This window comes from Monodon monoceros, unplaced genomic scaffold (genome assembly GCF_005190385.1).
Source record: "Monodon monoceros isolate NGI ecotype Baffin Bay Population unplaced genomic scaffold, NGI_Narwhal_1 Super_Scaffold_12, whole genome shotgun sequence".
Taxonomy (NCBI): Eukaryota; Metazoa; Chordata; class Mammalia; order Artiodactyla; family Monodontidae; genus Monodon; species Monodon monoceros.
This window is the reverse complement of record NW_021703768.1, coordinates 32,054,232-32,082,046: the sequence shown is the minus strand read 5'-3', so window position 1 is coordinate 32,082,046 and position 27,815 is coordinate 32,054,232. Positions and strand designations below refer to the sequence as shown.

General features: G+C 47.9%; 1 protein-coding gene across 4 annotated transcripts in view; it reads right to left on the bottom strand.

The window, feature by feature from the left end:
- Nucleotides 1–2,518: 2,518 nt before the first annotated feature.
- The window catches only part of EGFLAM (EGF like, fibronectin type III and laminin G domains), a 170,246-nt gene continuing 144,949 nt past the window's right edge, over nt 2,519–27,815 (bottom strand). For 2 of the 4 annotated variants that reach the window (XM_029217212.1, XM_029217213.1), the window contains 7 exons: nt 26,529–26,645; nt 23,938–24,118; nt 15,718–15,796; nt 12,855–12,998; nt 6,151–6,234; nt 4,520–4,623; nt 2,983–3,706 (listed from right to left, as the gene is read on the bottom strand). In XM_029217212.1, the coding sequence (XP_029073045.1) occupies nt 3,552–3,706; nt 4,520–4,623; nt 6,151–6,234; nt 12,855–12,998; nt 15,718–15,796; nt 23,938–24,118; nt 26,529–26,645 (864 nt within the window). In that variant the 3' untranslated portion in view covers nt 2,983–3,551. Of the gene's footprint in view, nt 3,707–4,519; nt 4,624–6,150; nt 6,235–12,854; nt 12,999–15,717; nt 15,797–16,198; nt 16,241–23,937; nt 24,119–26,528; nt 26,646–27,815 lie in introns of those variants that run through there. The other 2 variants (XM_029217211.1, XM_029217214.1) reach the window with 2 other exon arrangements.

The following is a 27,815-nucleotide window of genomic DNA, read 5'->3' as shown; positions in this document are numbered from 1 at the left end:
CCCCTTTTTTTTTTTTTAACATCTTTATTGGAGTATAATTGCTTTACAATGGTGTGTTAGTTTCTGCTGTATAACAAAGTGAATCAGCTGTACGTATACATATATCCCCATATCCCCTCCCTCTTGCGTCTCCCTCCCACCCCTCCAGGCGGTCACAAAGCACCGAGCTGATCTCCCTGTGCTATCCCGCTGCTTCCCACTACCTATTTTACATTTGGTAGTGTATATATGTCCATGCCACTCTCTCACTTGGTCACAGCTTCCCCTTCCCCTTCTTGACAGCACCCCAGCCGTCCTTGCTTAGAACACATGGGAAGTTCTGGAGAATTTTCTCAGATGCTGATTGTGGGACAAAAGCTTTTCAGTAACCCAGGCTTCATAATATCCTTCCTGGGCGGGACAGGGATGGCGTTAACCTTCGAGCTCCCTGGCTTCTCCTCAAAGTTCTTCCTTCAGCCAAGCGCGCAGCCAGCCTTCCCTGACATGCCCCTGCACAGAGCCGCTGCCCAAAAGCCGTAGCGCAGATCCCATCCCCTGCCAGGCCCTCCTCCTCAGCATGACAACACGGCTGCCGGGTACCAGGCAGCAGGTGGACGAAGGGGGCACAGCAGGGGCACAGCAGGCGGGGCTGGAAAAGGCAGGCGCTGCTCCCCTCGCTGGGCCCGTGACCACCACCTCCCAGGCCTCTGCCCAGCCCCAGGGACCCTACGGATGAACTCCTGCCAGGGGTCACCTCATCCCTGTTGCACCATTTCCCCAACAGCACAGGACTTGCGGTGGGGGATTGGTTGCACTAACGGCCCTGATTTTCCACCCTCCCTGAATCCATGCCCGGTGCTGCGTGACTCTGTAGTTGCTCTCACAATGGAGACAGTCTATTTCTTCATCTCTTGGGTGTACGGACTTTGACTAGCACAATGTGGCAAAGGCGACATGAGGCAGTTCCAATCCCCAGCTGTAAAACGCCTTAGACCTCAGTTCCGGTGCTCTCACCCTCCTCCATCACCGTGTGAAGGGCATGTCAGCCTAGCTCACGGGTCCAGCAGGAGGGTGGAGCAGACCCAAGTCACCTCCCCATCCCAGCCAAGGCGACGATAAGTGAGCCACCCTACACGTGTGAACGAGACCCACTGAGACCAGAAGGACCGCCTAGTCAAGCCCAGCCAGGATCAGCAGAAATGCCAAGCTGACCCCTCGAGGCATGGAAGCAGTCAGCACACCTTGCGATATGCCACTGAGGTTCTGTGGTTGTTTGTCGTGCAGCATTATTGTGGCGACAGATAGCAGATACACTTAGAGAGGAAACCGGGGGACCCACAAAACCAGGCTGAGTTCTCCTCGGCTGTCCTGCCCATCTGAACCCGGGTCTAATCCCTCAGCTTCAGGACAAAGTTTATATTCCCCCAACCACCTCTGCTGTAAACTCATCCCATGTTTCCCGAATTTTGGCCACTGAGAGGGTGAAAGAGCTTGGGATATACTGTCTCTTACCCTGTTCTCCCACGCTGAGCCCTCCCACGTGATCAGCTCCTCTTGGGTCCCCCTATTCTGCTGCCTTCTCACCCGCAGCCTCTCTACGGCTCTGATTTCACCACGTGTCACCCCTCTTTTTCTAGCCCACCTAGGGAAAGGCAAATCATCCTGTCCATCACTCCCGGGCCCCCAGCCCCGGGCTACCGTGCTTTTTCTCAGGATGACACTTGCAGGGCACAACAGCCCATCCGCAGCACAACTCTTCTGGCTTCAGCTCAACTGGACATTTTTCCAAAATCACCGTGACTTTTTATCGATTCAGAATGTGAATCAGTTGGAGTTGTGAAAGCAACGCCATTATATCTTGGGAAGCACTGACCGCGGATGTCTCCAAGGAAACGGTGTTGAGGTGAGGGTGACGGGGAGGTCACCTGGGGGTGACACCCACTCTCTACCACGTGGCTTTCTCCACTCCGCACTCACAGGTGACGTGCGCAGGAGAGGAGAGATCGCTGCTGTTGTGAGCGTTATTGCCCTGAGAGGAAGGATCCTGGTCATCGGAGGTTCCTAGGGACAGGAGGCGGAAGGGTGACGCTCAAGGTGAACGTCTCTAGTTTATTCATTTTTTTAGAACCCTTAATGTGCCTAAAACTGTGCTTGGCACAAAGCTCGAAGCCTTCACCGACCGCCTGCTACGCAAGCAAGAGCAGAGTCACGATGGGAATAATTATAGGCGCTTGTGTGAGGTGGATCACATTTCCCACCTCTTTGGTGGTAGCATTCATCTCACCGGCCCTTAGCAAGTCCTGCCATGGGGATCTGCCAGTGAGCCAGCTGTTTCCGGGGTCACCACGTGGCACTGCGATGGCTCAGAAGGAAGCAGCCCCGCTTCTCTGGTTCTTGCCCAGATGCTCAGACCAGGCTGAGGGCACCCCCCAGCCCAGCCTGAGAAGCACTGACTGTATTCGTGTCCATTTCTAGACACCGCCTCGGGAGGGATCCGTAACCCCTCCACAGGTGAACGAATGACTAAATGAATGTGCTGTAGCCTTGTTCATCTTCTTTATTCAGGTTCACTACAGACACCCCCCCACTTCAAACCAGAATGACAGTGACCCACCTCAGTAATACATGTGCCTTTCCATCTGCTTCTTCTGGAAGCTTCACAGTCACCTCCTTGAGTCATCAGTTACCGAGAGAGAACAGTCAGCTCCCCGAAGTGCCCACCCCAAGTTACCTACCCCGCTCTGCTAATGCCACAAAGGGCCCAGACAAGTCTCCTTTGGGAGAAAATTCTTAGGAAGTGTGCAAAGAATTCAGGGTTGTCCACCCAAACTTGCAAAAGTATACTGTGTGGACAATCTGTAGCTATAAAAAATATACACATACAAAAGGACAGCTACGAAGTCATGGTGCCCATTTTCTTAGATTTGCATTATAAAAAGTAAGGATTTCTCATTAAAGGTAAACTACCAGGGGGCAGCTTTATAATTATGATTCTATCTCTAGTCTCCCTTAATCCTTATTTTCATAGTCAGAGCACATTGAACCAGCCAGTGAGGAGGGGAAGGGGTTAATCCTAGTAATTTGTGGGCCAAAGTAGAGAAATTTGAGGTTCAAGGTCTTACGGTCATTCTGCTATCAGTAAGAGTGTCAAGAGTCAGGGGAGGAGAGAAGTATTTTAATACTGCCCTTTCGGTCTCTCTCTCTTTTTTTTCCTTTCTTTCTTTTTTTTTTCTTACAAACTGTGAATCACAACACAGTCATTGAGCTACAGCAGACAGCCTCGGAAATTCGCTGTGATGTGTGATCTCTGGCGGCCACTACACATTCAATGGACGAAGTCCGATGCTTCCTACACAGAGCATTCCGTTGGGTTTGGCCCACAGAATGTCAGCAGGAAAGGCCACCCAGGGACTCCTGTCTTGGTCCTAGTTTCCCATCAGGGTGTACTTGCTCCTTGATGAAAGGAAACACACCTGGTCCCCGTGCCTCTGTGTGTGGTGTCAGGCAAGGTCTTGGAGCCCCCGGGTTTCTCAGGATAGAAGGTTCTGTCCCTTGGGCAGAGCCAACTGGTGTTACTGGGCTCCACAAGTGTTGATGTTTTTCCCATCCACGGCGTCTTCCACGAGGGAAATGTGGTAATCGGTGGACAGGGTGAAATGAGAAATGCAGCCCACGAGGCCCCGCGTGTACAGCCTGTTAGCGTGCAGAGCAATTTCTTCCATTCCACCTGCCAGGAGGCCAAAGGAAGATGACGTGAGTCAAAGGGAAGGATGTCTCTTCAGTATGCCTGAGTGTCTGCTGACCAAGGCTTCCCTCAGCCGCCAGGATAGGTGAGGCTGCGGTACCTAGAACTCAGGACATCGCAGCTGTCTAATTTATAATTATCCTTGAAGGAACAAGCTGACTTGGATCAATTTGATACACAATCAGAGCCTAGAAGCATCCACCTCATAAGTGATTTCTGACCTACTTGACCACTTAAAACCAAATAGTACCTGGTAAATTTTGAAATGTTGTATAATGTCAACAAAATGTAGTATGTGTGGTAAGAGGTGATGTTATCTTAAACCAAGAGAAATACACTGATGTTGAATGCTTTTGATTGTTCACTTGTAGGAAGTATCATACAGATAGAGGTATCTTTTCATGTTGATGTGTCAGCGTTAGTGGGTTCTAAGCTATGTACAAAAATACCACTCATTCTAACTCTGAGGGGGCCGGGAAGACAGATCCTCCTTCCTCAGGGAGAATTCAAGGAGCTATATTTAGCAGGCTCCTGTTCTATAAACAAGAAAAGCAGGGTTTTCCTGGTGGATCGGTCCACAGCACCAAATCATCTAAGTGCTTCCTGACCCCTCAGCCATGAGTCAGAAGTTCAAAACATGGAAGAATGGAATATCTGGAAAGCTTCATGATTTCCAAGTATATGACCGACCCAGTGAGGTACACAGCTTTGGGAAGCCCCAGCATGACAAACGGAAGGCTAAAAAGAAAACGCACTGGCCTAATTTAGGTTTCGTCAAAGGTCAAGGTCACTTACCCACATACAGAGCTCCATTCATGTTGAGCTGCCTCATCATGCCAGGTGACTTGCCTGTTCTGGCCCCATAGTCATCCACAGTTATCTTTCCTGATTGGCCATCCCTGTAAAAACCGCCACCATTTTTGGAGCTTCATTCAATAATTCAATCATGCGTTCATTTTAATACAAATGTATTACCGAAGTCCTTACTAAGCACCAGGCACTATACTAAATTATGGAGCTGCCAAAATGAAACAAACAAGAACAAACAAACAAAAAACCACCGACATTCCTAAGACAAACAAAAAATCAAATTGCTGGTGATCACACAGTGTCACCACTCTATGGTAGAAGAATGGCTGCCGGGAGCTGTGGAATTCTACGGGAAGAGAACAGAAGCCCAGGGAAAGCTTCTGAAGAAAGACTCTGAGGTGCGTTTTGAAGGCTGGGTGGGTCAGGTGAAGGAGAAGGCTAATGCAGACAGGAAGTGACAACGGCAATGAGAGAAAAGACATAGGGGTTGGTACAGACTGAGCATAGAGAATTCTAGAGGTGGGAATAGAGTAGTAAAAGATGAAGCCAGAAGCAGATGGTGAAAGGCATAAGGAGCTTAGTTAGAATTTATCCTGAAGGTGAGAGGGAACCAGAGAAGAACTTTAACAGGGGGAGTGGTGGTGACATGGTGACACATGGTGAGTGTGGATGTGATTCTAAACACAATGGGAAGCCAATGCAGTAGTCTTTGTTTGTAGAAGATTACTCTCAGGGAGGACGAAGAATGGCTTTGAGGTTTCTAAAGGACCCAGGGAGTCACCCAAAAGTGACTCTGAGGACAGTGGAATGGAGGTGCTCATCTGTGGCAAGGGCTTTGCAGTTTTTTAAGGTGGTTTCCAAAAACCAGCCACACTTCTTCTCCTTCTCCCTCTTTTCTTCCTCTTTTTTTAACGAGTTCTTTATTGGTCTTTTAATGTTCCTTTTTTATAGCAGTCACTTCTTGTTTCTTGGGTTAATAGCCTCTCCTACCTCACTGATGATATTCATGTTTTCATCATTTTTTTCATTCATAGTCTCTGTTTCCTCCAATTTGCTTCATTATGTCTATTTGTTCTGATATCCATCTTTCATACTGGAAACTTTTTTCAAATGCCTAGTGATCCCCAACTGCCACACAGATAAGTGTTGAGCACCAGGAAGCAGACTGGAAGCCCTGTGTGCTGGATGGCTTTTGTTGACTGTGCTGTGACCTGGCTCAGTCATTTCCTTGGGGGAATACCTGGATTTCCTATTCTTCTTACTATGGGGTATAGACCTGGCTTCCAGCATTCTGGAATCTCCTCAAAGTCCACCTGCCCTGAAATCTTATCTCACTAGAGATATCTAGATCTCCGTGGAAGGTGAGGGCTTCTTCAAGTTTAGCCATCGAAGTTCTTTCTCTAGAAGATCTCTGCTGAGTGAAGATTTGGGAGTTCAGCCTCTCTGGCCCGCTAGTGATAGTAAAGGGCACAGGTGGGAGTTGGTACGGAGATGACCTAATGACCCGGATCAAGGATACTTGGATGCCAGGCCAGGATGGGGAACAGGAAATGGGACTAAAGGGAATTGGAGAGTACATCCCGTCGGCTCTGTCTCACACTGTGGCAGGTACTCACCGAACAGCCTTGACTCGGTGCCACCGACCGTCATTGAATGAACCGTTCACCATGATGGATGCTACACCACTGCCCAGGTTATAGCTAAAGGTGTCGGAGAAGAACAAGACAGAGAACAGAATAAAACATTGATGTACACACCGATGGTCGTTCACAAGTGATTCTTACTGCGAAAGTTCTTTGGAGCTCAGGATGTAGTTTCTTTAACACAAAACAAAACAATGTTATAAAGACACTAGGTCCCCAGATTAGGCCACGAGTGACCAAAACTGGTTTTTTATTTTTAACTGTGGTAAAGTTTACAGTCTTAACCATTTTTAAGTGTACAGTTCAGTGTTAAGTATATTCACATTGCTATGCAACCAATTCCAGAACTTTTTCATCTTGTAAAACTGAAACCCTCTACCCATTAAACAACTTGCCATTTCGCCCTCCCCCAGCCCTCGGCAACAACCATTCTTTCTGTTTCTATGAGTTTGACTGCCCTAGGTACCTTGTATAAGTAGGGTCATACAGTGTTTGTCTCTTTGTAACTGGCTTTTTTCACTTAATATAATGTCCTCAAGGTTGATTTATTTTAGGCTCTATGTACAGTATTAGAGTATAAGGAACAAAAGGGCTTTATCGTTTGTAATGTGTTGTATCAATACTAGGTTGAATAGTATCCCCCCAAAATTAATGTCCACCGAGAATCTCAAAATGTGACCTTATTTGGAAACAAGGTCTTTGCATATGTAATTAGTTAAGAGGGGTTATACGGGGGTTATATGGGGTTAGGGAGGCCCTAAATCCAATATGACCGGTGTCCTTATAAAAAGTGGAGATTTTGACAGAGAGACAAAGACATACGGAGAAGAACGCCACATGAAGATGGGACTGGAACGTTGCATCTCTAAGCCAAGGAACACCAAGGATTGCCAGCAACCATCAGAACCCAGGGGAGAGTCATAGAACAGACTCCCTCAGAGCTCCCAGGAAGAAGACACCCTGCCAACAGCTCCAGGTTGAAATTCTAGCCTCCAGAACTGTGCGAGAATACATTTCTATTGCTTTAAGTCACCCAATTTGTGGTGAGTTATTATGGCAGTCCTCAGAAACTAATACATGTGTTTTTACTTTTCAAAAGACAAAACAGAGAGAAACATTGCAGAGCAAGCTGAGCCCCAAAGAATTTACGGGAAGTTGCCTAAAATCTCAGAGCTAACGTATAGGACTTGAACTTGGTGTCTTCCCTGCCCCCGACCCTGCCACATTTTACTCGGTAGCTTTCTATTTCCTATTTCAGTTGCCAGATACTGTGATATGCTAAGGGGATCAGAAGACATGCATATGTTGTTTACCAGAGAGAAATAACCCTCTTATTTCAGTGTTCATTCAATTATTCTAATTTAATTCAATACAACAAATATTTGGTGAGTGACGATTCTAGGCCGGGCACTGGGCCAGCTGCCTAGACCTCCCCTTGATAAAATAATAAAGCCTATGTAATCATGCTTTTGAAGGAAAATGTATTCCACCTAGACAACCCTCTCCTCATCTTGTAAGGGGACATGTCTCTCCTTTAGCTCGTTGGCCAAGAAACAGGAATATTGAGAGGAAACCCGCATTAGTCACTGAGCTCTTGCATGCACTCAGTATAAGAAAGGAGCAAAAATAGAAAGCTTTGGCTCTCCCCAGGGAAGCACTATGGGTCCTTTCTTTAATACTGGAGCCTCAAAGAAGTCACACAGCCCATCGACATTTAACCAAGAATAGAACTCGGGTGACTTGACAAACTCTGAGACAAAGCTGTTGCTCTGACCCAGAAAACTCCACTGTTTTCTAATGAATTTTCCCACATCAAGTGTCTCCTTGTACGAAGCAGCCTGGAGGTGGAATTTTCAGATTTCATTATTTAGTGGCCAAATGCTTGTTGAAGAAATGAATGAGTATAAGGAAGGGCTGAGAGCTGGTTGGCAGAAATGTAGCTGAATTACTATGTGGGCTTTTATGAGAGGCAGAACGGGGTGATAGAAGGAGCCTAGACACTTGGATTAGATGAATCTGCCTCAATTCCCAGCCTCGCCAATTACTAGTTCTGTGATCTTGGGCAATTTGCTTCGTTTCTCTGAGCCTAAATTTTCTAATCTGTGAAATGGGGTAATAATACCTTCCCTGAAGGGTCTTAGGGAAGATTCAGTAAGATAACATATGTAAAGAGCACAGCACAGAGTAGGAGCCAAACAAATAATCCCACTGCCCCAAATATACGCAGTACTTAATGCAGCTTGGATATAGCATCAAACAATACAACCTGGGGGAGCTAGCAATAGGAGAAAGTTGCCGCCAAGAGATAAACTTATCAAGCCTCTCCTGGAAGAGTAGTCATGTGTGAGAGTAAACCAACAGGCTGTAAATATGTAACCAGAACGTCCAGAAACACCCAGGTGTCAGAATCAAGGTGACTTGGGTATAGCTGCAGTGGCACTAGACTGGAATGTGATTGTAATCAAGTGAATGGAAACCTTTTCAGTTGTGTTCGGACGAAGGCCGGGCCTTCTTCTTCTGTTCTCCAGCCTGATAACACGCCTGTTCATGCAATGAGCCAGACTGCATTCAAGGGAGCAAACGCTGAACTCAGCAGACAGGAATCCAGCCATCACTGCAGGTGGTGGTGTGGCCCAGTTGGCACATCTCTGGCCTGACTCTCCAACCCCCCCCCCCCCCACCGACTTTCTCTGATTTCAGACCCTCCGAATAACCTCCTGCTCCCCCAGACACCTGATACATCACCCTGGAACTTCTCTTTCTTTTAAATAATAAATGACCAAGATTAGTGGTTGCCTTCGTTGGGAGAGGGCATGAGGGAGCCTTCCTGGGTGTGGGTGGGGGAATGTTCTATACCTTGTTCTGGGTGGTGGTTACACAGGTGTTTACATGTTTAAAAATGTACTGAGCTGTACGCCTAGTATTTTGCACTTTATGTAAATTATACCTCAATTTTTAAAAACTGAGGTATAGTTGAATTACAGCGTTGCAATAGTTTCTGGCGTACAGTGAAGTATACACCAGTCTACGTGTGTGCTTTTCCAGATTCTTTTCCATTATAGGCTATTACAGGATATTGAATGTAGTTCCCTGTGCTATACAGTAGGACCTTGTTGTTCATTTTATATATAGAACTGTGTATCTGTTAATCCCAAACTCCTAATTTATCCCTCCCAACCCCCTTCCCCTTCGGTAACCATAAGTTTGTTTTCTATGTCTGTGAGTGTGCTTCTGTTTTGTAGGTTAAGTTCATTTGCATCACGTTTTTTTTAGATCCCACATACGAGTGATATCGTATAATATTTGTCTTTCTCTGACTCACTTCACTTAGTTATACCTCAATTTTTTAAAAAAGGTAAAAACATGTGAATGAACCAATAAATGAACCAATAAATGCACACCTGGTTTCTCTATCAACGTCCTGTGTATCCGGTTAGAGTGAATCGGTTAACCTGATCCAAGAGTAGCTACTCAATTTGGTGCTCACGGAAGGCTAGGAGGCTGAGCGCCAAGGTGGGCCACCAGGAAATGCCATCAGGTGGGGTCCTTATGGTGGCACTTATACTTAGGCCTCCTTTAAAGTATAGCACAGGGTACTCTGCTAATGTCAGACTGCTTTCCTTTCTCTGCTGCATGAAAATGTTATCAAGGTCACATGGAAAATTAGTGGGAAAGATCGCCCGTAAAGTGATATTCACACACCTGGCTTCATGCCCTAAACATAATCATAAAACAAAATGAAACGAAACAAACAGCAAAAACCACACTCATCACTGAGCACGCTGATTCCCTTTCTTTTACTTCACCTTGCACCAAAACCATACATAATTTTTTTTTTTAGAATTCCACTGTTTTTCCTTATTCTCTGGTTGAAGTGCTCTGAGCTCTAAATTAGCAAAAGGACAAGCATTTAGGTGAAGAAAGCTGAGATTATATTGTATTATCTTAGGTTTACTACTGTTTGCTTTGGACCTGGATCAAACACCAAAACCTCAAAAATGGTTCATCTACCCAATCAACCAGTTCATTCTCTAGGTTCCACTGATGTAAGCTGCTTGAGGGCAGGGCCTTATTCAGAATAATAACAACCATAACAATAATAATAGCTAAATTTTATTTCGTAGATATATCGTGCCAACTTCCTGACATGTGTTAGCGATCGGAGTTTTTAGAACATAGAAAACACCCGATCAAGGATAATCATTATCACTAATAACTAGATATGCCAGGCCCTGCACTAAGGCCTTTCTATGAATTAACTCATTCAGTCCTCATGACTAACCGTTTCCTTTTACGGAGGTCGGTAACTTGCAGGAGATCACGTGGCCGTGGGAATCCGGCACGTCTGACTCTGAAGCCCATGCTTGTGACCACTTCAGACCCTGTTTCTCAGGGTGTGGTGGTTCCTGATGGCTTCCAATGAGATTCTGGCGCACAGCGGGACTTCCTCCACCAGCATCTCTGGGTGTGGGCCCAGGAATCCAGTAACCTCTAACACGAGCCCCGCAGATGACTCTCTGTATGCTGACAGTTTCAAACCAGTGGCCACACTCTGATTCCTCTCTGTGCCCAGCCTCCCGCAGGGCTTCCATACTTCTGTGTTGGGTGAGTAATGTTGGGGGGAGTGGCTACCCAGAGGCAGGAAATGCAGCAAAGCAGCCGCGCTGGGCCTGGGGCCCAGGGAAGAGTTCAGATGTCTGTCTGCCTGCCTCCGGTGGAGACTGAGTGCTGTGCCCTTTACGCAGAGCACAGCCAGAACTCCAGGCTTAAGAGGAAAACACGGGGCCTATTTCCAGAAGCCTGAGAAAGAGATGGTAAGAAAAGAGATACATCGGGATGGCGTGGAGTTGTAAGAAGGGTGCCCGGGGGCCTGGGGGTCTGCCCAGGGCCGGGTGTGAGAGCCAGCGGGGGCTGTGAGGGGCCCCGAGCAGATCGAGCTTCCCTGTCCAGCTGGGTTTTCACTGGCGGTTTAGGGGGAAGTTGGGCCTGCCACCCACAGCTGAGCTACTGTTTCAGTTCCCTTTTCTGGGCACAATCAAGTACTTGAGGCCTTGGCGAGGTTAACCACAGGAAAACCACAAGAAAATGGCTTTGCGGCAGCCAGCCTGAAACTGGGGTGTGAAGAGCTCAGCATTTGACCTCAGGGCCCGGGGGAGGGGACGGAGGTGGTGAGAACTGCTCTCTCCAGCTTTCAACCACACGCGGTACCCCAAAGTCCTCAACAACCATAGGGTTACATCGCTGAGCACGCTCTGCTGGGTAGGGCCAAGCGTGCTGTTGGACAAGTGACATTTCCTTTCGAAATGCCTTTTATTCGAATTGCAAAGACATAGCATTCTACCCTGGCTGTCAGCAATCCCAGCGCATGACCCACTGAAGCCCCACAATTAAGCCTTCATCTTCTCTGCAGTTCCGCTCTCACTTTCGTCTATTTCAATTCCAATTAATTCCATATCATTTAATGAACACTCATGCTAGTCACCAGAGGGGGGATTAAAGAAGGAAAAGCCAGAGAAATTCCTGTCCCCATGGAACAGATGGTGAGTAGGGGTTTCAAACCTTAGCAGGCTTCAGAATCACGTGGAGAAACAGTTAACAGATTGCTGGGTCCCACCTCCAGAATTTTTCTGGTTCAGTAGGTCGGGGTGGAGCCTGAAAATTTGTATTTTTAATAAGTTCCCAGGAGATCCTGATGCTGTGGGTCCAGAGACCACAATTTGAGGATCACTGGTCTAAACAAGAGATTTCTAACCTCAAGTGAGGCTGTGCTATCACAATCTGTAGAGAAGCTTTTCCACAGTACACAGCTGGCGCCTGCCCCTTGGGAATCCCGCTAGCACCCAGCTGCCACCCAGCTTCTGGTGGTGAGAAGTCATCCAGGTAATCCTTTAGCTACTTCATAGGAACCCATTTGACAAATTTGAGAGCAGTCTAAACCGACGTAAAAGATGTTAGAACTTCTGGAACTGGCTTATCCGTTATCACCCAAGAAGCACTTTTAAAAATCCAAATGTTGGGTTGCCCTATTGAGATATGAATCTGTGCTTTGTTCTTTGCAGTGGGAGATTGGACAAAGCAGGCATTCTCCTTCCCAAGGCTCCAGAGTGAATAGGGAGCAGAGTCAGAATATAAAGAAAGTTCTCTAGACTAAATCTTCAGATCTTCCTGAGCTGGAGAGCACTGGGCCAAATACCCGAGTCCATGCTTGGCAGGATCAAAGTCCTCTTTCGACTACTTCCTAATTTGTAAGTGGGGAGCATATGGCAGTAACATACTAGAACAGGAGTCACAAAATTTTCCTCTAGAGGGCCAGATAATAAATATTTCAGGCTTTGCCATACAGTCCCTATTGAAACTACTCAAGCGTATCACTGTCTCATGAAAGCAGTCACTGACAATACATAAATGAATGAGGGTGGCAGTATTCTGATAAAACTTCATTACAAAAATGGGTGGCGTGCCAGATTTGGCCGTCAGGCTATAGCTGACCAACTGCTGCTCTAGCGATGGATATTGGAAAGAAGGACCAGGAGCCTCAAACTAACTCGGAGCTGCAGGCAGCTGCTAATTCTAGCAGACTGTGCTCTGGCTCCCTCTGCAACCCTCTGTTTGGCGTGATCTGTACCGTCTGAGAAAAATCGCGAGGTGATGTAGAAAGCACCTGGAGTAGGGGTTACCTGAACACCAGGGCTCCATCCCGAAGGCCCAAGGAAATGAAGTCACTGTTGGGTCTCATGGGGCTGTCTCCCCTCCACATCAACAGGCCGTCTTTGGCAGTTGTCTTAAACCTCATGAACGCATTTGATCTGGATCCTGACACCCTGGAGGAAACACACAAATAATTACATCAGATCAACCAGTCTCCACCAACATTCACTTCTGAGGAATCCCAGATTCCTCTGCCAATTATGAGGATAATCTGACATTTCTGACTCTTACTACCAGGAGATTAGAAAAGGCATCACCACCACAGCTCATGCCATGGGTCTAAAGGTCTGACCTCCTCATTCTGCACTTTGGAGTCTGTCTCTCTCCCCAGGTGTGGTCAAACGCCACAAGAGAGCATTTGATGAGTCACAGATCAGCCAGACTGTGGCCAATGCCACGGTCCCAGCCTGCACCCCCAATACACACCTCAAGTCTTCCCTCTTTCCTGTCCTACCACTCACGGGTCCTTGGGAAAGTGTCCCCTATTCCTCAAAAGGAAGTGGTTTCCTTAATTACCAAGAGGTTCAAGTTGGCAGCTGCTCTGGGCTATGATCGTGGCTGTGGATGGCTATCTCTGGAGGTGACATCCTTGAGGGCAGAGGAGGAATGACTGGACAAGGGGCAGAGTGTCAGACAAGGAAGGTGCCTTGATGGGATAATGGTCTCGTGGGGTGTTGGGGCAAAAGCAGGGTGGAGAGGAACAGGAAGATGAGAGGAAGGAAGGGGTGGTCAGGAAGGTCAGGTCCCGGCCCTACAGCTTTGGCTGGGAATAGGCTCACGTGATTCTGTGTCCCTATCAGTTCTGGGATGTTCTTAACAATTCTTGGGAAGAGACTAGTTCACAGATCCAGTTTCCCTAGAAAGTGACCAGTGTTTCATCTGCAACAGGAAGAAAAGCAACCATGAGGTCCTTAAATAAAAGGTGAGATGAGAGTAAACATAATTTAATATTGCTCCTAAGATGGCACTACTGGAAAAAGCTCTTTATCCATTTTCCTGTCACGTGCACCATCCCTCTGCCTCACGAGCATGGCCTGGAGCTGCAGAGTGCATTCAGTAGTGAACAGTGGAGGGGACTTTTGTCTAAGACTTCCCAGAGCCTGAGCCAGACAGGAGGAGATCAAGTTTGCCCTCCCCCGGCAGGGTCTCAGAGCAGTGGGCGAGGAGCAGGGTCCATGACACTGACTGCTTCACCAGGCCAGGTGCAGAGCAATCCAGCCCCGGCCTGTTCCCTAGAAAGCTGCTTTCCCAGTCTTTTGTCCAAGTTTCCTTCTTTCCCTCACTTGCCTTGGATACATTGATTGGTACAAGCCAATCACGATGGTTCCATTTCTCTTGCAGTGGCTGGTTTAGGGGTGGGCATGTGACCCACTGTTGTCCAATGAGACAGAGGAAATTTACCAGGAGGATTCTAGAAAAGACTCCTTTCCTTTTTAATAGAGTCACATGAAAAAAAAAAGTTTTTTTTACTTGCATGGGATATTGCCATGATTTATAGCCATTTAATGAGTATTTATGAACAACTATCTTATAACCACAAAGGGTATAACCATTGGAAAATACGCTGAGGATAACAAGGCAGGAAAATGGGTCTTTGAATAATACCGTTGATTATCTGAATTAATCAACTCAGGATCCAGTCTAAGTCTGGACAGCTTGTTATGTGAAATAATAAATACCCTCCATGTTTAAGACATGTTGAGCTGAGTTTCCTGTTACTTGCAGCCAAAGGCATCTAACTGAAACAGACCCTGAACTTGACTTTTACCTGCAGCTTCACACACATGCATACGTACATGCACCTACATATATGCGCACAGGTGCCGCTGGGCTTTCTGCTTTGGGGCACTGCACCTCCTACTTTCACCAAACCCCTCTGCTCCCAACCACCCAGGGCCTCTCACTAAGCACCAGGGGGCTAGAAACTTGGGCCCTGTTCACACCCTCCCAGTTTCTGGGGACTGAACACCCTTCCATCTCTGGGGAAAAAGGGCTTAAGAAAGAAGAGGGTTTCTCGGCTGGGAATCCATTTTGCCTAAGGCCCATGAAAGACAACCTTGATAAACATAACATGGGATTAGAGAAACAAAGCCCTGTCTGTCTGGTGTGTGTTCAGAGTCACCAGGGACATCCAATGCCCTAGGAAAATGTCTCTCAACCTCTTTTGTTCCTCGAAAAGCCACCAAATTCCACCCTAAGAACTGGATGCCTTTGGCTTAAAGCATTGCCTTAGTCTGTGAAGATGTGATCAACCTGAAGAGGATGGAAACATTCTAGAATGATTGTGCTGGTGGTAGGGTGAGGGATGGCACACTCTAAACTACAAAGAGCTAGGGGGGAAGGAAAAGAAAAAGAAAAGGGTAAACTGAAAGCGCTGTTGTCTGGTGGAGGGTGCCCCAGAACCCTTCCTCGGCTGGCTTCTTCAGACCATGGCCACAGAGCAGCATGACGCCGACTGCCCTGCTGGGGAATCGGACTCATATAACCCTGGCTTCGGGAGCATCAAGTTCTCACTGCCTCTCAAAGCCTGAATATTAGAAATCCCGGGGCTGGGCACGTCCCTTTCTCTGGGAACGTCCCTTGGACCAGAAAGGCTTTGGGTTGTTTGTCGTGGGCTTGTTTCAAAGGTTGCATTTTTGAGTTTGTTTTTTGTGTTTTGTTCTAGTTTCTATGTTTATTTTGTATGTTTTTTCCCCTCTGGGACTATGGCTAAATTCTCGTGCCTTTTTGGAGAACTATCTTTTGGCACGGAAGATAAGGAAAAGCTCTGGGAAAGATATTGAGAAATTGACCTACCAGGAGATAAGGAAGGTGCCTGTGGAAGCTTCTTACCTCTTGAGGATATCCGGATGGTCATATGTCAGGTAACTGCGGCCGATAAACTGAGGGATCTCAATGGCTTCTGTGATGGCTGAGACAGAACAGAAAATGGAGGTTACATGCTACATGGCTCTCCTGACCCCTACGCTCCACCACGTGGCAGGAAAATACAAAGAAAGCCAGTTCCTGGAAGTAGGACATTTATCAACTTGGCGGCCCCTTCCTCTTGGCTGCACAGGCACTTGGCCTGGTTTGGGACTGCCCAGACTGATGGCCTGTAATTGGCATCTCCCTGCTGTCCCCTCTCTGGGGCTGGCCGTCACTCCTATCGGTCTCAGCACTGCCGAGAAGGCCTTGCAATATGCCAAAACTTGAACTGTGCCCAATTATTCTTGGAAGCCAAAGGGCAGGTCTTGGGCCATGCGAGGAGCAGCTGGGGATAACCCTGTTCTCCAAGGGAGGCAGAGAAAACAATCCCCCCAACAAAACCCACCAGGATTTCTCTAGCTGAAGCCAATCTGGTCCAGAGCCCTTTCAGCCATGACCTCAGACACTGGTGAAGCAGAGGGGATGAGGCTTTGACAATTGTTTGCAAATCACCTTCCGGTGTTGTATTTCACAAGATTTTCACCACAATCACAGGAAGGAGCAGGGAGTGCGGGGTGAATGGGAGGGTTTGATTGTTCCCATTTTTATTTTATTATTATTATTTTTTGCGGTACGCGGGCCTCTCGCTGCTGTGGCCCCTCCCGTCGCGGAGCACAGGCTCCGGACGCGCAGGCTCAGTGGCCATGGCTCACGGGCCCAGCCGCTCCGCGGCATGTGGGATCTTCCCGGACCGGGGCACGAACCCGTGTCCCCTGCATCGGCAGACGGACTCTCAACCACTGTGCCACCAGGGAAACCCCCCATTTTTATAGACTAGGAAATTGAGGCATAAAATCATCAAGGATTTGCCCAAGATCATACAGCTAAGAAAACAATAGACCATGAGCCAGACCGACTCTCCCTAGTTCTGGCCCTGAGCCCACTTTTTACTTTTCAATATTTTAGAGGTGTGTTTCCTTCCTCCCAACTTCTCATCTTTGTTTTCTTGAGGAATCTCCTTCTTCCATACAGTCAGTAAAAGAATAGGCTAAGGAGTTGTGTTTGGTGTCACAAATTAGGGATAATTTAGGGGATTTCTTCTAAAGAGATTATAGCAATATCTCTTTTCTCTTTAGAAAGACACAAATGGCAGTTTAAATAAATTAAGGTAGAGTGAATCTCATGTTTAAAGAAATGTGCAAAACGAGAGAGAATAAGCCAGCTTATAAAACGAGTTCTAGTTTCACAAAAATATGCTGTTGGTACAAAGACACTGAACTAAGGACTCTATACCCAGGGGAGAAAAACGTATAATTATTGACACTACAAATGACAGGAGGGTTTAAACTCCACTTCTAAACATTAAAAGAAAGAAAGGAGGAGGGAAGGAAGGAAGGAAAGCAAAACACAAAACCCAATGACATTGGGCCCCCGAATATAGGTTCCTATGTTAGCAGGTCACCCACAGCATGCTCGCATTCTCTTCATAAAAAAATGAAGGAAGGAAAGGAGGAAGGGAGAAAGAAAGAAAACAAGAAATGCAGAACAGAAGTAAAAAATGTTAAAGACAGTTTCTGAGGCAACTAAGAAATTGCTTCACTGTCCTGAGGCAGCACAGCCCAAGACAAGGGCCTGCTGACCGGAGGGCCTTTAGAGACGGAACAGCTCTTGCATCTTAAATTCTGGGCTGTACCACAGGCCTGTCTTCCTCTGCTTAAAGCGAGTAGGAGGAAGAAGGAAGAAAGGAAGTCGAGAGAAAGGAAAAAGATGCAAAATGGCACGAGCAGAAAGATGGTGGGAAGAGGGAAGAAGAAGGGGAAAGTAGACGCCAGAAGAGGAGAAAAGAAAACCGTGGAGAAGGTGTAAAAATGGATGGCAGCCCCGGGCAGGGGAAGGAGAGGGGGATGGGAAAGGTGAGGCTGGGAGAGACACCCAGAGGAGCAGAAATAGAAAGGAGAGGGCCAGAAGGGGGGATGAGAAGTAAAAGTGCGGAAATGCAGGAGGGCAGGAGAGCTCTTAGCTGGGCTGGTGGGCCCCGGACTGCAGGCTGCTAGTGCTGAGACAGGAGAAGAGACTATCCCACCCAGAGCTAAACATCACTCCGGCGCCCCTGCTGGGTTAGGCTGAGCCTCAGGCAGGGCCTGTCCCCGCTGTTGGGTCTGTGGCCAATAGTCCTCATTCCCCTGGACTCCTTGAAATGGTCAGGGCTCGCTCTGCGCCTGGACCGTCAAAGGGGTGTGTAGGAGCCCCGTCCAGGTGCCTGCTAAGCCCCCCAGCTCAGGAGCTCAGGGCTTCCCGAGGTCCAGCTGGGGGACAAGTGTGTTCCCAGGGCTGGCGATTTTGGAGGGAGGATGCCCACCACCCTGGGAGGTGTGTCCCCCTCATTACCTGTGCAGGTGGTTGGCCTGCACTGTGCCCGCAGCCTGCCTTGGCATGAGCCCAGGGCACTGTCACAGCTTCTCAGAGGACTCGCTGTACTTACTATTGAGGCAGTAGTTCCCACACTCTGCCAGGTGCCAGCATGAAACAGAACAGGGAAGGTCAGAATCTCACAGTCATTGTAAAATCCCAATTACTTTGGTTGCAGATTTCTGGGAACCAGCCTTGCTGCCCTCGTGAAGCCCTGCAGGAATTCACATTCCTCTTACGGAATGTGAATCTGATTCCCAACGGGAACCACTGGAAATCTGCATGGTTAGCACCAAGTCACCCAACACACCTCCCCAGTCCCAGCTCACGAGTGGAGGCACAGGTGGTGGTGGACCAAGAAGATGTATGTAATAAATTGTCTGACACCTCTGAGGCTCCCCTGAGCTTGTGCTGACAATCCCCATTTAATCTAAACCTGGGGAAATAATTCCTTGCTAAAGTTACTTACCTTGTCAATGACCATTTATTTTCTTGTTTCCAGGCTACGTGTGAAAAAGGCATGATAAGCCAGCCAGCTGCCTCTTTTTTCTCTCCGTAGTGGAAAATATCACGCTAATTCCCACCCCACCCCCTTTGCAATATTTCAGAGCCCTGGTGATGTGGTGATTAACAAAGAGCAGGGGAACGCTCTAGAAATGACACCACTGAATACAAAAATGGTGAAAATATACTCAGTGTCGTCAGCATATGTGGATAAATATTAATTCCGTCCTACAACATAGCAGCTAGAAGTGACCATCTAGCCCTTTCTGGCCCTTTGTGGTTTGTTTAAATATTGTAAGCACAACTATATTTGATCCTAACCCTTTATATCTACTTTCTTCTACACATTGTCTTTTTTTCTGTGGCAAAGGCACTAGTCGAAAAGTGTTTTTGGTGCTTCCTCACATTTAGACCTAAAAGCTCGTGCCATCTGGTGACACAAATAATACCCGCAATGAATAGCAGCCTGTAAGCTAGGCAAAGCATTTTCCACTGCAGGGACTTGAAATTTCCAATGGACCATATGACGAGTGAAAGGGAGCTTGCTGGCTCCTTCATAGTCCCAGGACCAGTGAAAGAAGGACCTGGGGTGTTGTAACCTAGCTTTCCCAGCAGCCAGGACTCCTCTCAACAACCCCCTGAGAGATGGCCATCCAGACCCAGGGAACACTTTCCACGATGGGTAGCTCTCTCGCCCATAGGGCAGCACCCTCCCCTGCTGGACAGCTCTACTTGGAGCAGATGTCTTGGTTCCATGAAACTGACTGCAGCCATAAAGTAAAGAACAGCAAAAAAATGTTTTTCAACACTACCAGTCTTCAGCTATCTAAACATGAACATCTAGGTTGAACACCCCCCCAAATTTTCCATTGTTTATGATACACCATCAAAAGAAAGCAAATTCCCTGTAGTATGCACAATTTCTATGTCTTATTCACTTGTGTTTTTTCATACTGAGTTTTCTTAAATTATAGCCCATACTTAATGATGCTATGTGCTTTATGCACTGGGACCCCTCTCCCCGGCCAAAAAAATCACCCAAATCACACCCAGCAATACGATGTGAATTTACTAGACACAACATAAAATGTCCAGAATGTGGGAGATCAGTATGGACCAGGCAGGTTCACATCTCTGAGGACTGCGCATCCCTGACAAATGTGTGACCTAAGCCATTAGCTTTTGGTGTCGGTAGTGAGTGTAGAGCAGCTTCAGCTGCTACAGAGAAACAACCCCATCTAGTGGCCTGCAGGGTCCTGCATGGTATGAGCCCAAACTAATGCAGGGAAGGGAAAGGAGGACCCGGCTCAGAGGTCTTTCCCAAGTGGCCTGTCTGCTACGGGCTGGGGGAACCCCAGGATGCAACAGCTGCATCCTGCACCCCTGTCTTGGACACGCAGAACATAGCAAATGCTCTGAAAAGTCCCACAGAAGAGACAGTGGTTTGTTTACCCAGGATTACCCAGATTTATTTGACCCCAGAAGCCCCCTCCCATTTTGTGCCTATGAATGTATGCTGTCTGTCTCTCTGTGTGAGAGCAAAACAGCCATCAGTATTCCTTGGAACTTAAATTTTTACACATGCTTCGTGGAACTCTGCTTTAACTTGTTAGTAACTTAAATACAAGAGCCCTGAGGGACTGGGACACAGGTGGGTAAATGTGGATGAGAGCAGAGAGAAAGAAGACAGAAATCTCTAATGATGGCGAGTATCTTTTTGAGGAGGGCAGGTTTTTTTTTTTTTTTTTTTTGCGTTACGCGGGCCTCTCACTGTTGCAGCCTCTCCCGTTGCAGAGCACAGGCTCCGGACGCGCAGGCTCAGCGGCCACGGCTCACGGGCCCAGCCGCTCTGCGGCATGTGGGATCTTCCCGGACTGGGGCATGAACCCATGTCCCCTGCATCGGCAGGCGGACTCTCAACCACTGCGCCACCAGGGAAGCCCAGAGGGCGGCTTTTGGGCACCCCTCTGGTGAGGTGAGAAAAGGGCCTCGGTACTGGGGTACAGCATGGGGTGCTGAGGTTTGAGGTGGAAGAAGGCACCTAAGAGTGACAGCCCCCGAATGGAAGGTGAGGGGACAACCAAGCCCCGTGGGTTTTGCTGGCACCTGGAGTCGCGGCTGGGAGTTGGAAGACCCTCTGGCTCCTCCTGCCCCGGTTGGGGACAGAGAGGCTCACTTTTCTGCATTTCAGTGGGAGCCCGGTGCCCACCTCCATCTGGGCTCGGGCTCTGCTCCTGCCTCTGATTTTTCCAGAGACAAAGGGCAGGATGGGGGCCCCAAAACACCCTCAATGTTCTGATGGTCTGGGAGCCTGGACCGCTCTAGGATTTGTCTGAGTTTCTGGCCCCAGCCTGTCTGCACCACCAAGAGGTGAGAACAAGTTTCCAATCTCCCGACTAGGGTCCCAGTGGAATTCGCCTCTGAGGAGGGTAGAAAGAACCAGACTCACTGAGGATCCCAGAAGCTAATTTCCTGACGGAGAAGGTACGCCTTGGTATGGACTGAGCGAGGCCTGGTGCTGGGGATTTCTACAACATGCTGCTCACTGTAAAAGGGCTGGTTTAACTTCTGTGGGGAGTGCTAGGAAAGGTTCGTGCTTTTGAAGCATGATCTCTTAATCAGGGAGGGAAACAACCCTTAAATATATGAGGCTAAGAATCACCTTGCTAGGGCTTCCCTGGTGGCGCAGTGGTTGAGAGTCCGCTTGCCGATGCAGGGGACACGGGTTCGAGCCCCGGTCCGGAAAGATCCCACATGCCGCGGAGAGGCTGGGCCCGTGGGCCATGGCCGCTGAACCTGCATGTCCGGAGCCTGTGCTCCGCAACGGGAGAGGCCACAGCAGTGAGAGGCCCGCGTACCGCAAAAAAAAAAAAAAAAAATCACCTTGCTGGATCAGACAGGATCCTCTTTGACAACCAAGGCTGGCTTCTAACCATTCTTTGTCTCTCTCACGAAGAATATCCCCCAACTTTTAGACTGTTCTCCTGCATCTCTGTGGAACCAGCTCTCCTCCCTTTATTTCCGATCCTTACTCAGGACTAGAGGCTCACCTCAAAAGTCTGTTTGGTAACTGTGCACCTCTGAGAGCCTGCTGGGGCCTGGAAAAATTGTCCTTAACGGTCCTAACCTGCACCCAGAGTCCCACTAATCCTCTCAAGCCACGTAACAGGAGAAGAAGTTACGTGACACGGGCCACACGTCCTACAGACGAATCTTCTTAGGATTGGTAACAGTTGCCATTTTGCCAGAAACACCATCGTTACTTCAAAGCACAAGGAAATACTGACATAACACAAGGACAGCTGATGTTCCGCCTGGATTTTAATCTTGGCTCTAGCCTAGGATGTTGAAGAAAAAGAGCCCTGAAAGCCCCCCAGAGCCCCCGCGCCACTGTCCATCCCCTTGGATCTCGTCAGGAGGCCCAGGCCCTCATCAGCGATCTGACTCTTTACTCTGGAGAGATTTATTTCTCATTGAACCCGAGCCTATAGTTACAAAGCTATGCACGTGAGCACTTTATATCTGTATGGCTCATGTTCTGTAACAGGAAAGGAGGGTTAACACGATCACAAATTATCCTCTCCTTCCTCCTTTAATTCCCAAAGCTAAACGTTCACTTAAGCTTGGACTTTATATATTGCCCGTTAGTGTCAGCATTTAAGGCAGGAGCAAGCTTGAATTTGCCTGCAGTGAAATTGAAGACCTAGGAGATTCAAATGCTGATGTGTGAAATCCAGATCCGGTTTTCTGAGTGAACGGGCCACTCGAGCGGAACCTCTTCAAGTACCTGCTGTTAGCTAAACAGTGATTTGCTTGTTAGAATTATAATCAGGCTCATTCACAAATGTTCTTCTTCTTTGGGGGTTCGTCACCAAGGTGAGCTATGTTAATAAATATATTTCATATGATTTGCCATGCAGGTTTCAAAATTCATTTCACTATACTACTACCCAGTCTTCCAGCTGGAAAACGGGCACCTTTCATATTTTCCAAGACTGCTGCAAAACAACCTCTCCTAGCACTCCATGTCCCGAAATAGCTACCTGTTTTCCTCTAAGCCCCACTTCTAATAAAAATCAGGAACCTGGAAAAAAATAGGAAGGAGAAAGAGCACGTTCCTTCACTTAGGATGGCAGCCTTCTTTCCTTCAGGCCTGTCTACCTTTTCTAATTAGTTCCCAGACAGGTGAAGTCACCTGGCATTCTAACAAGAAGGCCCACATGGCCTGACATGACACAGCTGCACAACGCAGGCCTCCTCTGGACCCGCCGTGGCCTCCGCCTCCTTGAGCGGGTGTGGAAAGCTCAGGCCAGCAGGGCCTGTGGTCTGGGACCTGCTCTGATTTCACACAAGGGCAGGTTGAAAGCTGAGCGGCTCACAGCACTTGCTGGTGCATTTTATTTTTCTCACCAAGAATAATAACGTTTAATATCGGTTGAGTACTTACCAGGCGTTCTTCTAAGGAATGTGCGCTGCCTCATTTAACCTATGCTACAATTCTCTGTGTTAGACAACATTGCTCTATTATTCCCATTTTACAAATGAGGAAACGGAGGTACAGAGGAAACATATACAGCATGGAAAATAGTCTACAGAAGGTTATTCATATTTTTGTTTGGAGCAACTAACGTACAATTCAGATTTTGCCATACTTGGCAAGATGTCTCAGATTTCTCTTTGCAGCATTCACGGATAGGAGTCAAAAATATTTAGTCAAGATATTTATCAGTCTATAAAGCCCAGGCATCCACCTGTCAGGATAGGCTCTGGGAGTGGCTCAGAGGTAGGAGTCCTGGAAACCTCCCTTACCCATATTATGAGTTAAACTTTTTCTTTTTAATTTGGCTGCCTGACCAGGGATCGAACCCGGGCCCCGGAGGTGACAGCGCTGAGTCCTAACCACTAGACCAACAGGGAATTCCCTATGAGTTAACCTTTTGATTGCTAGAACATGAGGGGATTCTCAGGGAAGGAGCCATAGTAGGTTGGGGGAAGGGGGGGGAACTATTTACTTACTGTTTACAGAACTGTTTCAACATTTTAATTCTTATTAAATAATTACAGTAGTTTATATATAATTCATCATCTAATATGCTATTGACATCACTGATAAAAATAATTGGTATGGCTGTCCCGGGGTTATCAACTGGTCCCCCAAACGGTCTGTCCATTCCCTCTGCTCCCAGAAGCAGCACCTGAGTCCCCTCTCCCCCTACCCTCCCTGTGGTGTACCTTTCTGACAGTGCAGCCCCTCAAAGCCCAAGGGGCAGTCACACTCATAGCCCTCCTTCCTGGGTCGGCAGCTGCCCCCGTGGGCACAGGGGGCTCCCACGCAGGGGTGAGCTGCATTCTCCACGTTCACGCCCCACGTGAAGTCATGCTTCACGTGGATGGTCCGGTCATTCAGGATGATCTTAGGAAAGAAAATGTAAAGAAATTCAGGAATTCAGAAAACGTCTTTTCGGTCTTCTACAGCTTTCCTCAGCTAATGTGAACTATGCCTAGTGAGGGAGCTTTAAACAAAAGAGAGAAAGTCCGGTTGCTGCTTTTATAGTCTTGTAAGCAACACAGGCACTGCAGTGATTACATCTGGTGTTTGGGACACTCTGCATCGCTTCTAAGACTATACACACAGCTTCCTCTGTCTCTGGAAGACCTGGCTACTCAGTGAGGTCGTAAAGAAGTCCCAATAACCACAAAATTAGGGTTCTAATTCTACATATTAGAATCACCCGAGGTGGAGGGGGGGAGGGTTAAGAAATATACTCATGACCAAGCCCCACCCAGATCAAGTGAACTAGAATCTCTGTGGGTGAGATGGAGTCATCGGTAACTTTAAAAAGCTTCCCAGGTGATTCTAAGGTGCGGCCAAGGTTGAGAGATGCTGCTTAGTAAAGCCGAGTAAGGAAGAACACAACACAAAATGCTACACAGGCAGGAATCCAAGGGCGGGTGACCGCGTCTGGAGGCGGTGGAATTGTACTGCTGTATCGTCCTGGCCAGAGTTCTCTGCCGCTTCTTCCGGCTTCACCATCTCGGCCCGCAGTTGCCCCCCTCCCTCCTGCTTCCTCCCTCCCCTGACACTCTGGAATCCCCTTCCCGTTCACATCCTCTTCCCTGGAGTGAAACTCAGGTCACATTCTTAGCACCGCTGTGCATATTCACCGGACGAGAGAGCTCTTTGCTCTCACCCTTTTTCCCTGCAATGGGGCTTTAGTGAAACTGATGAATTATAGGGTGAGGTTACTGGTCTCCCCAGACACAAATAAACGGAGCGTGCCTTGGCCCTGAGCTGTTGGTACTTCAAAGTCTCACAGGCTTTGCTGAACTCAGAGACAGAGAGAACACATCCCCGGGGAAGGTCCACCACGCAGGGGGTCCTAAGAGATTAGCAATGGCACTTCCAGCCACTAACCCATGTTTCCACAGGTTTGCCTAGTTGTTAGAGAGTGTCAGGAGAGCTGGGAGAAAACTTTTCCCTAGCCCAGAATCTCAGAAGCTGCCGGACAAGAGCCAGAATCTTTCCGCAGTCTCCTCTTCTTGCTGAGAATGCAGGACTTGAACAAGCCACGAATGGCGGCCCACTGCAGGGTAAGGCAGAGCCGATGACTGGGTCACTGGGAGGGGAGGAGGGCCTTTCCAGGAAGTAAGGAGGAAAGGCTTGTGCGTGCTGCGTGAAGAAGGGGCAAAACCTGACACAGTAGGAAGGAAGGTGAAGCCTCTTAGCACCTCAGCCTGCTTCCTAATTTCAAACCCGTGATTACACACGTGGCCGATGGGGGCCATGTCCCCACCCCCATTCCTGGAGGGACAACGGTCCGAACTGAGGTGTCACTGATATCACAGTTCAGCAACAAAGGGAAGCACACCAGAGAGAGGAAATATTGACTGGGCCCCTTTTCTGGGCCCTACACTGGGACACAGAGTACAGAGCCCCAGGGGCCCTTCCCAGAGTCCAGATGTGCAAATCGTGAGAGGACCCTCCTCTCTCACTGTCCCTCCATCATCTTAGCCTCTCCTGGCTTTGCTGCAGGTCTGAAAGGGATCAGTGGCCCCCATTCCTCCAGTGGTTGCTGAAGGGAAACAGGATACTACTAACATCCAGGAAACGGATGTGCTTTTCTTCAAATTCTTTTCCCCCAGTGTTTAGTGGTCCTGGAAATCTGGGTTGGTGGGTCAACCTGCATATCTGTTGCAGACAGAACATAATCTCATGACTGGAGGGATCATGGACAGCCCCAAGAGAAGGAATAAGAGACAGATATGAATGGGGTCAGCATCCTGTCTCTTTTACTAGCTGAGTGGATTTTTTCCAGACCTTCTATGGAAGGACTTTAATCTGTGCTCAAGAATATGGTTACTTGATTGATGAACAACTGTTAAATCATGGTGGTGGGGATGGAAGTGGAGGCGGTGAAAACAATTGGGTCTTGCCTTGAGCAGAAAGCAAAGTGACCCCAAAGAGAAGCAGGAGTCCCTATGAGACTCCATCCTCTTCCTTCCCTTTTGTAGAAGTGTCTATAGCGACCCGGTGCCAGGTGCCTTCCTCAACAATCCCAGGATATTTTAGTGGATGTGTCGTACAAATTCATCTTCACTGAGTTGCATTCATGGGATGTCTGCTGGATATAGCTAGGAGCAGACGTTATAAGAAAGTGGGGTTGCAAAGGTATGCTCTGAGCACTAAAAAATATAGTTTGAAAAACGTTAAAAATTTCTCAAGCTTTTTTTCTTGGGTGCAGCAGGTTGCATGGATCAAAGTTCTCAATTCCACTGTCTGCAGTCAAGGTCACACAATACACATGAGGAAGGGAAGCCTGTACCTTCTGGATGCTCCCACTGAATGGCTTGAGGATGCCTGAGTTCTTCTTCACGTCATCATAATTGGGGACCCCGCCAATGAAAATGTCCGAGTTGCACTTAATCTGGGTGAAGCCTCCCTGCCAACAGGTGAAAAAACAAAACACGGTGCAACTTCAGAAAAAAATGGTTAAGATTATCAAAGGTACCTTTGGTTTCCTGTCAGGGAGCAAATGGCAGAGACAGTCTCAAGACTCATCATGACAATCTGTCTACACATTGGCTTGACCTTTGCCTTGTTTTGCATTGCTACTTACCACCTGTTGGAAAGTAGATTTCTTGACATTTCTGAGACTCAGTTTCATCATCTATAAAATGCGAGCGAATATGGTAGACTGTTCCATCATCAATACCCCTCTCCCTGTAGGAAGATTACCTCCAACCTGTCAATCTCAAGTGGGGCTATGTAACTTGCTTTGGTCAATAAAGCATGAGCAGAAGAGAAGTTAATCACTTCTGGGCAGAGGCTTTCGGAGCCAGGAGGGGTTCGCCATGCCCTCTTCCCCCACGCCCTGTTCCTTCAGCCTGGGTCTCAGATGAAAGCTGCAGCTGACCATTGACGGACATGTAGCGTGAGTGAGAAATAACTCCTTATTATAAGGTGGTGCTATTTGGGGCTTATGTGTGCAGTACGGTCTAGCCTGTCCTGGCGGCTGAGATTCCACTGATTTAGCACTTTGCCTAGAGCTGGATGCATATTCCCTAATGGTAAAGATAGAACCTCTTTAGGCCAAGAGAAAGGGAAGGCATGGCAGGTGGGAGGCATTCCTTGTTATCAGATACAAGGGCAGAGAAATTCTTTTCCAGCTTCTCGGAGAATTCCCCATTGTCAATCCCCAAAGGCTTCCCCTGCTTCTGGTCACTTCAACAGCCTAAACCCAATGGCTGGGCTAGATAACAAGCTGTGTGTGAGATGTAATGTCTAAACTCCTTTAAACATGAGTCTTAGTTAAGTAAAATGTCCTAAGATAACACACATTTGAGACCTCTGGGGGATGAACACACTTTGGGTAACTTAAGTTATTGTTTCCTTTATGATCAAAAGAAATACAAACAATAGCAGCATTTAATAATTTAACAAATATTATTGGGTACCTACTATGTCCCAGGGACTAAGTGCTGCACAGACAACAGTAAATAAGAAAGCCCAGGTCCCTGCCCTCCAGAGGCTTACGCTGGCGTGAACACAGACAAGTGGCCGGGCAGGTAAGATTAACCCTGTGACTCTGGGTGCACCTGGCGGGGAGGGG